Source organism: Mesoplodon mirus (assembly GCF_964341445.2).
Source record: "Mesoplodon mirus genome assembly, chromosome: 13".
NCBI lineage: Eukaryota > Metazoa > Chordata > Mammalia > Artiodactyla > Ziphiidae > Mesoplodon > Mesoplodon mirus.
The window spans coordinates 6,822,543-6,838,386 of NC_138989.1; the positions used below are offsets into that span (position 1 = coordinate 6,822,543).

A 15,844-nucleotide genomic window follows, 5' to 3' on the forward strand; every position below is an offset into this window, starting at 1 on the left:
TAGTTGCTCTGCGGCATGTGGGATCTTCCTGGACCAGGGCTTGAACCTGTGTCCCCTGCATTGGCAGGCGGATTCTTAACCACTGCACCACCCGGGAAGTCCCTACATTGTTAATTTTTAAAAATTATGGTAAAATATATAACAAAGTTTGCCATTTTATCCATTTTAAAGTGTATTGTTTAGTGTCATTAATTATATTCACAATGTTGTGCCAACATCACCATTAAACAATAGCTCTCCCCTGGCCTGATAACCTTTGATCTATTTTCTGTCTATGAATTTGCGTATCTTGGTATCTCATATAAGTGGAATCATGCAGTATGTGACAGTTGTGTCTGACTTCTTTCACTCGGCATAATGTTTTCAAGGTTCGTCCGTGTTGTAGAATGTGCCATAACTTCATTTCTTTTTGTGACTAATATTGCTTTGTATGTGTGTAGCACATTTTGCTTTTTATTTGCAAATATTCGGTTGGCCAAAAAGTTCGTTCTGGTTTTTCCGTAAGATGGTACCAAAAACCCGAACGAACTTTTTGGCCAAGCCCTTTATGGCGTGACCAACTGTAAATGAAGACCTGTTTCAAGAACTGCGTAAAGGAGACCAAATGTGATGATGCCACAGGCAGGGTGAAACCATAAATAAGCTCCCTAGAGCAGGAATCCCTAAATTTTTTATGTCAGGCGTCAGGTAGTAAGTATTTTAGGGTTTGCAGAGAATATGTGGTCTCTGCTGACTATTCTTTGTGGATTTTTTTTCTTAAATTCTTTAATTGAATTATGTACACATGAATGCATTATTACACTTGTGAAAAAATTTAAATACAGATAACACTAAATTTTTTGACCATCATTCCCAGCCCCGGTTCCCTTCCCACCTTCCCAGAGGTAGCCACCGTTACCAGTTTTGTGTCTATTGTCCGAGACCATTTTCTGTGCATTTAATGCATATGTATTGTAGCCATAGGAAGCAATTTACTGTTTCAGGTGGTTGATTTGTTGTTGGTTATTTTTTTTACACCAATTCTATGATACAGTATTGATCATTCTTTAAATTGCCTTTCTCACTAAACAATCAGTCTTGGAGTGCTTTCTGTATTGATACTTACTTATAGGACTACTTCATTCATTGTGGCTGTTGCATGGTATTCTGTGTTATGAATATACCATGGTTTACTTAGCCTGTGTCGTATTAATTGACTTTTAGGTTGTTTCCATTTTTTCTCCCTTACAAAGGAGATGCTTCTTTATGTACCTGTGTGAGTGTATCTCTAGAGTAGATTCAGAGAAATGGCATCACTGGATCTTAAGATCACTTACTTCTTTCTATGTGTGAATGAGAGGAAATACTCTTTTGAAGATCCTGGAGGAGAAAAAGTTTAGTTCTTAAAAGTCCGAAAAATGATTTCCCCCTAGCTTTGTTCTTGGCTTCTAGTATTATCTTGAGGTTTCTAGCTAGGGTGGGATGGGTAAAACTGAACAAGTAAAAGGATATATCAGGATTGAAGGGAAAGATAACAAGCAGATTTGGCTGAGTTTAAGTTGCTGCCTTCTCTCTCCTTTTTTTTTTTTTTAAACATTTTTATTGGAGTATACAATGCTTTACAACATTGCTTTACAATGTTGTGTTAGTTTCTGCTGTATAACAAGGTGAGTCAGCTATATGTATATGTATATCCCCATATCCCCTCCCTCTTGTGCCTCCCTCCCTCCCACCTTCCCTATCCCACCCCTCTAGGTGGTCACAAAGCACCGAGCTGATCTCCCTGTGCTATGAGGCTGCTTCCCACTAGCTGTCTGTTTTACATTTGGTAGTGTATATGTCCATGCCACTCTCTCACTTCATCCTAGCTTACCGTACCCCATCCCCGTGTCCTCAAGTCCATTCTCTACGTCTGGGTCTTTATTCCTGTCCTGACCCTAGGTTCAGCAGCATGGATTTTTTTCCTTCCTAAGAAACTTTCTCCCTTCCTTCCTTAAACTATTCTTAAGCTTAGGAGCCTCAAGCCATTTGGTCCATAAACCTGGTTTACTGGTCTCTGATTCAATAGCAAAGCTTTCAAACTGGATCTGGCTCCTAGTTGTGCATTTATGTGTGTGTATGTGTGTTTGAAAATCTTATTGAGATTATTGTAGATTCTCATAAGAAATAATACAGGGCCTCCCTGGTGGCGCAGTGGTTGAGAGTCCGCCTGCCGATGCAGGGGGTACGGGTTCGTGTCCTGGTCCGGGAGGATCCCATATGCTGCGGAGCGGCTGGGCCCGTGAGCCATGGCCGCTGAGCCTGCGCATCCGGAGCCTGTGCTCCGCAACGGGAGAGGCCACAACAGTGAGAGGCCCGCATACAGCAAAAAAAAAAAAAAAAAGAAATAATACAGAGAAATTCCTTTTACACCAGTTTTCCCAGTGGTAACATTTTACAAACCTATAGTATAATATCACAACCAAGATACTGATACAGTTCACTAGATTTTATTCAGATTTCTCTGAGGCCTTGGATGGGATTTTGATTGGTCCCTATAGGATATTGGTTATTTTCATTATTATTATTATTAATTTTTTTTGCGGTATGCCAGCCTCCCACCGCCGTGGCCTCTCCCGTTGCGGAGCACAGGCTCCAGACGCGCAGGCCCAGCGGCCATGGCTCACGGGCCCAGCCGCTCTGCAGCATATGGGATCTTCCCGGACCGGGGCATGAACCTGTGTCACCTGCATCGGCAGGCGGACCCTCAACTACTGTGCCACCAGGGAAGCCCGGTTATATTTTTTTCACTTGAAATTATTGCCAAATTGAGGCACTGGTAGATTTTGATGAAAATGCTGATCCCCACCAGTTTCCCTTGAGTGAAAGGATGTGGTAGCGTTGGCCGCAGGCAGCTGGTTGTGAAGAGTGAGGACCTTGAAAGAGACATCCTTCCAAGAAGCTGTAGCCTCCTTCATTGAACTGCCTCAGCAGCAAGCAGTTTCGACTTGCAGTGTGTTTAACGTGTGTTGACATTAGGAAATCCATGTCAGAATCACTTTTAATTTCACTGTAGTGTGATGATTTATTTTATAGTTACAATGAATTAACCTGACACTGTCAAGATAGATCACACTGCTATGTGCTTTAAACACTGCCTTAAAGTATAGTTAGCTAGAGAATTTCACATCAGCTGATACAAATTTTAAATGTATTTTTCACTTAACTTTTGTTTCATAGACTTTGCAGTAATTATATAAACAATGTTTCAAATCATTTGAACAAGTAAAAGACAAAGGATCTTTAGTATCAATGAGGAGAAAAGTAAAGTATTAAGTCCTTTTAACAGCGTAAGAATTATCTTAATATAAAAAGGTAGTAGCTTGGCAAATGATTTATTTTGTAGAGGAGCTGGGACAATATCTTTGAAACTTTTCTTTTTCCTTCAGTTTTGCTCCAGAGACTGTTGCTTTGAAATTGTTCACCATTCTTCAAAAGAAATACTAATTTTCCCAATCTTATTTTTCCTTGTGTTAAATGGAGCTTTTTACAAATCTCAGGGTTCTTCTCATAAAGTCCAACTTGTAAAAAATTTTTTAAGTAAAACAAGTTCCGGGCTTCCCTGGTGGCGCAGTGGTTGAGAGTCCGCCTGTCAATGCAGGGGACATGGGTTCGTGCCCCAGGTCCAAAAAAATAAAAAAATAAAACAAGCTCCATCGTTTGTCTAATGCATCCTTTTCTTCCACTTCTGCATCATATTTATGTATTATTTGTTCAGCATTTGGCTTTCTCCTGTTACAGCGTTACCGTTTACAGATGAATTTGTGATTTTTTTTTTTTTTTTTCCTTTTCGCGGTACGCGGGCCTCTCACTGCTGTGGCCTCTCCCGTTGTGGAGCACAAGCTCCGGACACGCAGGCTCAGCGGCCATGGCTCACGGGCCCAGCCGCTCCGCGGCACGTGGGATCCTCCCGGACCGGGGCACGAACCCGCGTCCCCTGCGCTGGCAGGCGGACTCCCAACCACTGCGCCACCAGGGAAGCCCCGAAGTTGTGATATTCTACCGTCACACAACCATAGGAATAGGTTGTAGCACTGATGGAGTAGATGAATTCAGAGGACTGTGGGTGATCAAAAAGCATTATCTTGAAGGTTATATATTTCATTGTAACTTGAAGGAGAGTAACATACAGTAGAGGTAAAATTATTTCCTGTGAAGACCCTTCCTGCCCACTACCTAGATTCTTACCTCAGGTACCTCTGAGCCTGTTTAGGCTGCGAGTCCAGTTTCCTGGACTAGAAGAAGCAAAATTGTCTCCACTGGACATCGTGCTTTAAGTCTTATTACTCAACACAATTTTCTAAAGATTGTCTTGCCTCAGAGATAAGGTCCATTAGCCTTCACTTTGGTGAGACCTTGTTCAAGTCGGTTACATAGCAGGTGTTATCCTTTCACACAGTTTTGTATTTACATACTCATTTGGCTTTGGTGATGTGATGGTACAAAAAAACAAGCATGTCTTAAAGTGTGCAGTATTGAATCCTTATATTTTCTCACCTATTTATTTATTTATTTTTAATAGATAAGAAACAACAAGAAAACTGCCATCTTAGTTAAAGAAGTGAATCCTAAAAAGAAGCTTTTCTTAGTTTATAGACCAAATACTGGGAAACAGCTCAAATTAGAAATTTATGCTGATCTAAAAAAGAAATATAAGAAGGTATTTTTCCATTTGTACATGATGTTATATATGAATACTTGTTTTATAATAATATATTGCAACTATGTTTATGTTTATATGTAAATTGTCAATTTTTCCTATTTGATTACTGGAAAATTGTTTTCAGGAAAAGTTTTATCAACTCTTGTTAAATTAATATCCCAGTCTTAATGTTATGAACCATTAGGAAACTTAAGATGATTATTTGAAACAGCTTATGTTATCAGAAAAGGAAGTTTCTATAGTGCTAACTACAAAAATTAGAATTTTTTAAATAAAAGGAAGATGTACAAGACTGAAATTCCTTCCCACCGACTCTTGGTTTTACTGTGAACTGCTGTGTTTATATTTTGCAATAATTTCTGGAAAAACAGTGATATGTGTTATTTTGTTGTTAGTATTACCTTATATTACTATTATTCCTAGCCATTTTCACTTGCAAACAATTATAATTAAGTTACCTATTTGAAATATTCATTACATGGGAAAAACCTCACGGCAGAGCTTTTTATTGATGACATTCAAATGTAAGCAGTAGCGAAGACCATGTTTTCTATATAAAGATGGTTTTAAGTTGGCTTTAGAGACCAAATTAGGCAACCAGTTTGTTTAAAACAATACCTTTTCAATGGAATTTTTGTCTTATTTTCACAGGTAGTCTCAGACGATGCCCTGGTCCACTGGTTAGATCAGTATAATTCATCTGCAGATACTTGTACTCATGCTTATTGGTTAGTTTTCATTTTTCTCACCATATATTCCAAAGTATAATCAAGATTTAATTTAAACACCCCTTCATTCTTTAGCTATCTGTCCCTATAAGTACACAGGCAGATTATCAGTTGCTCGGTGTTGTTTCTTTAAGCAGAGGTACTTGTTGGATGTCTCTGGACCATGCACTGTTTTAGGTCTCCCCACTGATGCTTTGTTACTTCCAACCAAATGCTGTCTGCCAGCATGGACTTAACTATCATTCTTAGGGTTGAGACTTTCTCTTTCTCGTCTCCTTCCTTCCCTTCCTTTATTTTTTCCCTCCTCCAAAGTTTTAGTGGTGTCCCAAATCAGTTTTATTTTTAAGGCTGGGCAACTTCTAGGGAACCACAGAGGTGCCTCAAATAGTTAACGGCACCAGAAACTTTGTTGTTGAGCCCTGGAGCTGGTTCTGCTGCGCTACTAGGCTAGCCAGAGGTGTTCTCAAGTCATTATGTTCGTTTCAGGGCATTGAAAATGGAGTATCTGGCCCACTTTTCGAGGAGGGATACAGGATATAGATGAATTTTAGCTAGGTTTTTAGTTAGACACATGTAGGTAGATAAATTTGCTTTTGTTTATTTGCTGAGGCCTTTTCCACTTACCTGATTTAGAACTGTATGTTGGTAGTTTAATACTATAGAAATAACTGGCAGGATTATTTTATAAACTGACACTAATACAGTAAACTAATGGATATGAAAATGACAGATGCTTATATGGATATCCAGACCAGTAAATCAGCCCTTTTATAAGGGAGTCAGACCCAAGAATTAACTGTAATGTTAAAATCAGTAGTGATACCTTAAGTTGGACAGGATAATCCAATATGTCAGAAGGACTGCAGTCCACAAACTATCAGTAAAGGTAAATGACGGTAGGGCATTTTCCATTTGAAATTAGGGTAGACCTTGTGGGCCTCTGTGTGTGTGTGCGCGTGTGTGCGTGTGTGTGTGCGCGTGTGTGTGTGTGTGCGCACGCGCACGCACATACACATTTTTTTCCTTATTTATCCTAGGCGTGGCAATTGCAAAAAAGCAAGTTTGGGATTAGTTTGTGAAATAGGTCTTCGTTGCCGCACGTACTATGTATTATGTGGCTCAGTACTGAGTGTCTGGACAAAAGTCGAGGGTGTTCTCGCATCTGTCAGTGGCACAAATGTGAAAATGCAGATAGTTCGGCTAAGAACAGAGGATGGACAGCGGATTGTAGGTGAGTTTTAATTTTTTTTTTGGTTTGAGCCTTGAGAAGAAAAATCAGCTCCTGTGTTTTTCTTACTTTGCTTCTAACGTCTTAGAATCTTAGCATCTATCTATTCCAGTGGTGGGGTAGAGCTTGCTTTATATTATGTTCTTAAAAGGATAAATAGTAGTTAAGCTTTTGAATGGGTGTAGTTGGTTCTGGCTGAAATTCTGATGTGGTTGTTATTTTATGCTGCCCTCAGTGCTCTTGCTCCCCTTCCTCACTGTTGACATCTATGCAGGCTCCCTGGTATGAAGACTAAGGATTCTCTGAAGTCTTTATGTTCATTGTGCCACATTGAGACTATGGAAGTCAAAGCCACTGTGCACAGAGGATGGACTGGAGTCCTGCAGGGAGCCAGGGAGACCAGGCTAGCCGCTCCCACTGTTCCCTCAGTGACAGGCCTCACGGAAATCCACCCAGTTATTGCACTTGCCCTGTCGCATTGTCTTTGTTTCTTTTGCAACAACCTTTCTCTGTATCGTGGGTTGCACATTGGTAGCCTGTGGGCTAGTCAGTCCATAGACATTTTTTTGATCCTCAAGTATTTTTGGTTGCGAGATTTCAATTGAGTTAGTTGCCAACTTTTAAAAATCAAAAGACTGTCGGTTTCCCTGGTGGCGCAGTGGTTAAGAATCCGCCTGCCAATGCAGGGGACACGGGTTCGAGCCCTGGTCCGGGAAGATCCCACATACCGCGGAGCATCCAAGCCCGTGCGCCACAACCTCTGAGCCTGTGCTCTAGAGCCTGCGAGCCACAAGTACTGAGCCCGTGTGCTGCAACTACTGAAGCCCATGTGCCTAGAGCCTACGCTCCACAACAAGAGAAGCCACCGCAGTGAGAAGCCCGCACACCACAATGAAGAGTAGCCCCTGCTCGCCGCAACTAGAGAAGCCCTGTGTGCAACAACAGAGACCCAACGCAGCCAAAAATAAATAAATACGTTTATTTTTTTAAAACTCAGAAGACTGGATTTCTGTCTTCTTCAAAACAACAGCAGCAGTAACAACAGAGAAGCTTGGAACGTTGAACCCCTGCTCCCACATGGGAGGAGTTAAAAGTTCCCTTACCCAGGATATATACACTCTCCAGTTGGCTGACTCCCGCACTGTGCCACTTAGAAGTTACTGCTTCAGGACGCATGTGAATGTGCAGCCACTATTCTGTAGTCTCTTTGGTACAGTAGTACATGCCAAAGAAGGTGGTGCTTGCATACATTTGTGGAGCTTCAAAGATAGTAGATAGGAAGGTACTGTACTTGGGCTTCTGTTGCTTCAGCAAGAAGATGGTGTTGCACTAGACACATGCATGTGCTCAGGTATTTGTGGGTGACGCTGCTGAGGAATCGGGCTACTTCTGAAGGGGCCAGTTCAGTTAGTAGGTGTTCATTTGGTTTTTTTGTGGAGTCTTGTTCATTAAACTTAATATTATACTTCATTTGGAATGTGCTATGAAGCTGTAAAACAGTGTGGTTTCTCCTGGAAGCAACCTTTATAAATTCTTGTTTTCTAATTGCAGGTTTGATCATTCCTGCAAATTGTGTGTCTCCTCTTATAAATCTCCTGTCAACTTCAGACCAGTCTCAACAGCTTGCAGTCCAGCAGAAACAGCTCTGGCAGCAGCGTCACCCCCAGAGCATCGCCAATTTGAGCAACGCATAAGAACAGACAGGTTTCAACATGGATGTATATGAAATGCTGTTGAAGCATATCATTTGCATAAAAATCAGGGACAGTTTCCAAAGAATTATAATTTTTTTTCAGTTGTGCTCTCTCTCTAGTTAATTTTTTTTGGGAATAAGGACAAACCTGGAATAGATAGCAAAACTGAAAATCAGCAGTGCCGATGGTGGTACATATGTCTTTCCTCGTGCTTTTCCCATGGTACTTAACCGTATGCTTTTACTTTGGGCGAGCAGAGGGGTATGTGCGCGTGTGTGTCGGTCTGTTTGTTTGTGAGTTTGTTAAAAGCTACGAACCATAATTGGTTTAAAAATGCTTGGAACTTCCCAAACTTGCTTTACTTTTATGTTATACAGTGCTCAGGGTTAACGCAGTACATCCATGCCATTGCTGTGGGACTTATCCCCGGATGCATGTGTTTTGAGTCTATAAATAGAGAAAATATATATTGGTTTCTTTTTCCAACTTATTAAAACAATAGGTTTATTAAAGCATGAAATGAAAGGTTACATATCATGCATTCAGGTTCTTTTTCTAGTTTTTGTTCTGACAGTGCATGTCTTTGACAGCATGCGTAAACAAGATTAACACAGAAGTCAAGTAACGGGGAGAAACATTTATAGATGTACAGCATTGGTTATTGCATTTTTATAGTGTTTATACCTGGGTATTGCTTCAAACCCTGCGAAATCACCTTCTCCCATTCTCCCTGCCCCAGGTTTCTTGTCAAGGTAATGAGTATATAATTTTTTTGGTGATAAAACTCTTAAAAGTTAATTTTAATGTATTAATAGTATTCCTAATGTGTGCTGCAAAAATGGCTCCAAGCCTGCTTTTCTTAAAATTACATTTTTCTTAACTTAAAGATAGTTTTAGAAAGAAGTACAAATTGGCTTCCGTCTTGCAAACAATCTTTTTTTTTTTTAACTTCGTTATCTTAATTTGCTTTGTCACTCTTAAAAATGGAAACCGTACTTGAGTTGTAAACTAGACAATGAGGAAACACTTGAGGCTTCTGCTGTATGTTTATTTCTTGTCGTTATTGTTGTTACCCAGTAACTTGAATATTGTTTAGTGTGTTGTAAGACATTGTAGAGTTTATCTCAAGCTGTTCAAAATGGTAATGTACAAATGTGAATAGACACTTATCTATAATATGGGTAAGTTTTGTTTCGCCTATAATAGAGGTTTATAAAAACAAGTGAGGGGACAGTTGGTCTTTTTGTTTCCTTTTTTGTTTCTTTTTTGCTTGCACAGGTTGCACCATTGAAAAACTGAGATTGTATAAACCTGGTCAAACGCTGCGAGATACCACAGTCTTGTAGACGTCAAATAAAAAGTTACTATACTAAGCAGAAGTGGACTCTTGTTTAGGCCCTCACCACCCTCAAAAGTAGTCTGTGATGGGGATGCTGCAGAACTTGCGTGTTGCTCAACATTCCAGGTAGCCTTCTATTTTGGTTTAAAACCTACCCCTCAAAATTGAGATGGTGTTGAGGACGGGGTAAAATGATAGTACTTTTGAAAGTCTCTCAAGTTGAACTGTTCTCCTTTGTAACTTTCTAAACTTCTTGCAGAATTAGGTGAGATATATGTTAAGTGACGGGAAAGCTAGGGCTGTCATCCTCTTGTGTTTCTTCACGCCTGAGTTTTTGGTTATGTCACGTTTACCATAAGTTTTCTTTCTTTGGGTTTATTTATTCTAGACGCCTAAAGGAACAAATTGAGAATAATTTCTGTTCTTTGGCATATTTTGCCCAGTGGATGCAACTTTTATCCTCAGTCTAGTCCTTATATCTCAGGCAGTGATCCATATGAATATCAACCAATGTCCCTTGTTAGGGCCACTAGACCCAGCTGGCAGTCAAGAGCAGAATTGTCCACCTGCACCAAAACTTCCCAGTTAGTTCTTCTGTTTTTAAATCAGGAGCCCACTCAGCTTCCGTCAACATCCCAAGGTGAAATAGAGCTGTGGAGGGGGAAGCATAACAAGCCTGTTCCCTCCAGTGAGACAAAATGGCAGGGTTGGGGAAAAGAGACTCCCTCTTGGAGGCCTGGCCCAACTTCCCTTTTTTGTGCATGGGAGTATCTTTTTTAGCAGGTTATGGTTTTTTCCAAGCAGCTTCAGTGTGAGGATTCTTTAGCATGCAGTTAGTTGACCCTCACAATTTATGATGTAATGTTTGCTCTTGGAATAGCTATCTTGTTACAAAGGGGGATATATGTATGTTCTGTTCTTTGTAGAACAGCTTTGTTTTGCTTTTTAAAAAAAAGTCCAGAAATAAGGCCTCTGAAAACTCTCAAAGTAGACCTCAGAAAGGCAGCCGTGTAACTGGATGGGGAGCTGAGGTGCCACGTGCACATGCTTATCGTGGTGTGGTGTGCATGTGAGCACTGGCAGTCTGCTGCCCGTCCTGCTCTCTGGAGGTGACCATATGACCTTTAACACTGTGCCCTTATCGAAGTCAGCAAGTTTTAGGTTGGTCAACGTGGGAAAACCCAGCATTCAAGGTCCTCCTCTGTCAAAAAATCAGGTCTCAACAACAGCTAACTTCTGTACAACAGATCCTTGTATTTCAGGATCTGAATGCCACGTCTGAACCCAGGGACCTTGTTGAACCCGATGTGAGTCCATTTGGCCTCTGTAATGCCTTTTCTCCCTTTTTAGCAATATGGCTCTGAGCACAAAGATTTGATTACAAGTCACGTTAGTGTTTTCAGAGTTTACAGTGCCGATTGTACTGAAAACCACTTTCCCAGTCCAGAGCTGCTCAGATGGTATTGGCGGGGGGGGGGGGGTTAGTGTTCCCCTAATTTAGCACCCTCCCTACCACAAGCTGCAGTTTAGTGGGATAATCCAGATATTTATCAACGATATGAATTCCTAAAAGTATTAATAAGGTATTTTTAAACACAACTTGATGAAAAAGTAAATATCTTAAGCAATTTTCCCCTTTTGCTGCTAAATTGCCGATACACTCTTCAGTATCTTTCCTTTGCATCTGTATATAAGTTAGCAAGAACCTGCATCCAAAGCAATGTAGTGTTGTGTGTATGTATATATATATATTTATTCCAATCCAACTAGCACTTCAGAAACCTTTTTGAGTTACTTGTATTCTGCTTCATCTGCAATGGTAAAGGTTCTAGATTTCCAAGCTCCAGGGGTATATAATAGTCTAGAAGCATAATTTTCTGGCTGTGGCCACTGGGGCATTCATTGGCTAACCTCCATGAGATGCTATTAGAGCGACTTCTAACAGGCATGATGAGAAAGGGTACCAGGCACTTACTGCTGTATAATGGGAGCCTTTCCCCAGTCCCCTCCACTTTCCAGTTGAGCAGGAGGGGAAAGAAAGCAATAGATTAGAAATGATTGATGCATTTCAATTTATGAAAGTAGGAGCAGAGGAAAAGTGTTTTTCACTTGGGTCCTTTTCTTGATATTAAGAGGAAGGTCCCTATCTAAATACTCTCATTTTAAAACTGTACCTGAAAAAGTAAAATAAAATGAAAATGTACCTGAATGATATTTGATAGTTTCTAAGAATGGTGCTACATAAGAGTCGCTGTTAGACTGGTATGCAGTTAACAGATGTTCGGCTAGTGCAGGCATCCCAGGGACAGTAGGCATTTGTTGACTATCCTTCCTCTATGTCTGAGTCTCCTTGGCTAACACACCTCGCACGCTCACTGTGCACGCTTTGCTGCTGGAATATGCAGCACGCAGTCCATGTCATGGCTACAGCTGCAAGCAAAAGCCATTTGTAAAAAGTCCTCATTGGCTGCCAGTTGTCTAGTACAAAGGCAGTGTCTTTTAAGGGCATATACGTGAAGGAAATACATCTAGATACCTGCAACTCGAGCTAGCTAGTAATTTTTTTCTGCATACTTGAGGTGAAATCCAAAACCCACCTTCTGATTTTATGCTGTACTTATATATATATGTACATAATGTGTATATATAAAAATGTTGAGTTCTTTTTGAATTCTGAATGTAAATATTTCTTGTAAATTGGGACGCCACCAGCTTGTTTTTCTCTTTTCCTTCCTCCCTTCAATACTATTTATTCTTTTCTTGACTTCCCATAGGGGGCTTCTTACAATTTGTTTTTTTTTTTTTTTTTTGGATGTAGAAACGTGTGAAAAACTTCTTAGTTGAATTTGTTCATATATTTTAGAATTCTGTTTTGCATCTTTACTATAGAATTCCTATGTCTGTTTTGTGTTAATATTTTTCAACATGCCTGATTGTGTTTTGCATTTTTATTACAAATTTTTACTGTGTGCAATGCATTGTATTGGGGGGAATGTACTTGAGTGCAATTTCTGATACTGTCATTATATGACTAGTTATGCTCATTTATGTTGCTCTTTGGAAGCTATAGTGAGCCTGATGTTTTCACCTAAAAAATTTCTTCCCAAGACTTCCTTTAAGCTCCTCTAACTTCTTCAGTGCATTTGCGATCAAACTTGCTCTTCAGTAAACCTGACTTGTTCCTACCCTTGCAATTTTTCAGGCCTGCACCAAATCCTTCATCCTTGGGGCTTTCTAGCTGAGGGGAAAATCTTGCAGATCTGAACAGTGATTTATGACCTGCTACTGCTGCAGATTTTCTGTTTCTTTAAGAAGTCGAGCATGTACTTTTAGCCTACAAGTAACAATCAGAAGCTTACTTTCCAGTGAGCATGGGTAATCTGCTTGTGCTCCCACCAGCTAGGGATATTTAGAGCAGGAATGGAGACCTGGTACATGCTGGTGTCCATGCTGACAGGTGACATTAGAGAATGTCCTTTAAGGGACAGTTGTCCTCCAGAATCGAGCAGCACAATTGCTGTGGAGGCTTCCATGAGCCTTCAGCTCAAGGGTTGATTCTGTGCTGAGGGTAACAACAGCCGGTTAACTGTGGTTGGTAGGATCTGCTGGGCTCTCCCGCCACCAGTGAACTGGTGAATTGATCCTGACTAGATTGGCTGTAAGCCTAGGAGCTGAGCTGGATCACGGCATTCTTAATGCTTGGATGAGTGTTGCCAGTAGGGCAGACCCAGGGGTGCTCACAGAAGTGGTGTGCTCGTCACCGGGGAGGCAGACGCTGCGTTTTTACATACAGATTTCGCACTTTTAAGAAAAGCTTCCTCCTTAACTTTCAGGAAAGGTAGCCGTGAGCCTTTCTTGGGCCTTCATTCGTGTACATGTTTCACTCGTTACTGTTGAACTTCGTAGACTTACTGAGATTTAAAAGTTGTCTGCATTTAGGTGAGTCTTAGGAACCTAATTTGTCATGAAACGGGGCCTTTCAGAGGTGAGCTCCAGTGGGAATCCCTGTCCCAACATGTCCTGCCCGGCTCTCCTCCTCTGGCGCCCGTGGAGCAGCAGCAGCTGTCAGGACACCATCAGGCTAAGACTACACCCTTGTAGTGCAGAGTCGAGCAAGGGGTGCCACCTGGGAACGTCAGTTCTCTTTGATACTTGCAGGTCAGGCCTCCTTGGGGCTGAGGATCAGTCCGCAGGCCCCTTAGTGAGAACTCCCTGGCTTTTCCGCCCCCCCTGTCCTGAGGGCCTTTCTTGCTGGGGCAGTATTTGTGGCACTGAAGAGGATAAAGAAGCTCCAGCCTCCTTCCTGACCCCCCTCTACGGGGCGGGGAGCTTGTTTTCTACGTAGCACATTGCAGTCTCACCTCCATCAGCAGAAATCATCCTGTTCATGGTTTATACTGAATTTGCAAACTACTGATATTATTTTTCAATAACCACTTGTATCTACCATCAACCATGAGAGGTGGGAAGAGGTACGCTGTATCTCTGCAATAAAACTTTTGCCAGGTTCTACCTCTGCTGAGCAAAGGATACTTTTATACGTAGGCATAGATCTTCTTTCCTTTACTGATCTGACATGGTGCATCTTGAGACAACATATGATGGAATCCAAAGACAATTTGAAACAAAGGTGGATGTAAACTCTTCTGGTTGTTTCTGTTCTGTTCTCTTTTTTAAAATCTCTTTTTATATTGCTACTCTGTTTTGAATGTCCGTCAGTGTATGAAGGGTACGCACTGTTCTGATGATACTGCGCTGCTTCAGCCTTCCGTGGTAATACAGTACCGAGTGTCCAGAAACGATTGTTCTGACCATTTTGATTTGTAACTTTAAAAATTGGGTCTCATGCAATAAAAATGTATTGGCTGCATTTAGCGAGGTTTATACCCTTGCAAGTAAAAATGATCAACCATGAAGCATAACGAATTCTGTATTTAGGTTTTTTGTTGTGTCTTTTGATTTTTGTTTTTCTGTTTTTTTTTTCTTTTTTTTGTAAGATTCTTAAATAAATTAAACTGGCTAATATGCTGCTTTTCTCTGTGTATTTTCTTTGTCTGGGTTCTGAGCACCCGTTTAAGCTGTGTCGGGGCAACCACGCTCACCTAGAGAGCTTCTTTCCGTTGGGGGCTCGGACTTCTATTACGTTGGGTTTTTATTTTAAATGAATTCTAGAAGACTGTTCACAATGTGGATAAAATGCAACCCAGCATTTGTTAGAGTCAGAAATGTCTGTGCTGCTGCAGAGCTTCAGTGAGTCAGCACCGGGTGCCCCGACCGGGGGGCTTGGGTCATGGGGTGTCCTCCCTGAAAGGTGCCACGAGTGTTGGAGGACGTGGGGGTATGAGGCTTCCTATTTAAAATTCATTCCTGGTGTTGCACAGCCATCCAGTCTGTGAGTCTTAAGATTGGAGCTCTGCTTAAGAAAAAAAACGGAAACTACTGCAGACAACATAGCGTGTGCCAGTCACTGTGGGGTGCTTTCTGTAGTCCTGTCCGTAGTCCTCAGTCCTCCTCTAGTTTTCAGATGAAAAGCCTTTTAGTTTCTAATTTTTGTGGAAATTCGTGCCTGTATTTCTTCTATTTATTTATCTATTTTTGGCTGTGTTGTGTCTTCGTTGCTGTGCGCGGGCTTTCTCTAGTTGCAGTGAGCAGGGGCTACTCTTCGTTGCGGTGCGCGGGCTTCTGATTGTGGTGGCTTCTCTTGCTGTGGAGCACGGGCTCTAGGTGCGCCGGCCTCAGTAGTTGTGGCATGCGAGCTCAGTAGTTGTGGCACGTGGGCTCTAGAGCGCAGGCTCCATAGTTGTGGTGCACAGGCTTAGCTGCTCCGCGGCATGTGGGTTCTTCCTGGACTGGGGTTCGAACACTGTCCCCTGCATTGGCAGGCGGATTCTTAACCACTGCGCCACCAGGGAAGCCCGAGTGCCTGTATTTCATGTTTCTTCACTAAGTGTTTAATAAGCAACTGCTGTGTGTCTGTGTCGGGCCACATGCAGTCCTCAGTAGAGACTCCTCGTGGGTTCACTAAGTGTTTAATAAGCAACTGCTGTGTGTCTATATCGGGCCACATGCAGTCCTCAGTAGAGACTCCTCGTGGGTAGTTATTCTCATGTCAGAGATAGCAAACGAGCGAGCAAGCTAAGGTTCCGGTGGTCGTGGGAGCTAGGAAGGAGACAT

At 41.5% G+C, this 15,844-nt stretch overlaps 1 protein-coding gene across 5 annotated transcripts in view; it reads left to right on the top strand.

The window, feature by feature from the left end:
- The window catches only part of SBNO1 (strawberry notch homolog 1), a 59,626-nt gene extending 44,928 nt beyond the window's left edge, over window positions 1-14,698 (top strand). For all 5 annotated transcript variants that reach the window (XM_082640326.1, XM_082640328.1, XM_082640327.1 and 2 more), the window contains 4 exons: window positions 4,541-4,678; window positions 5,333-5,409; window positions 6,447-6,640; window positions 8,189-14,698. In XM_082640326.1, the coding sequence (XP_082496452.1) occupies window positions 4,541-4,678; window positions 5,333-5,409; window positions 6,447-6,640; window positions 8,189-8,331 (552 nt within the window). In that variant the 3' untranslated portion in view covers window positions 8,332-14,698. The remainder of the gene's footprint in view (window positions 1-4,540; window positions 4,679-5,332; window positions 5,410-6,446; window positions 6,641-8,188) is intronic.
- The last annotated feature ends 1,146 nt before the right edge of the window (window positions 14,699-15,844 follow it).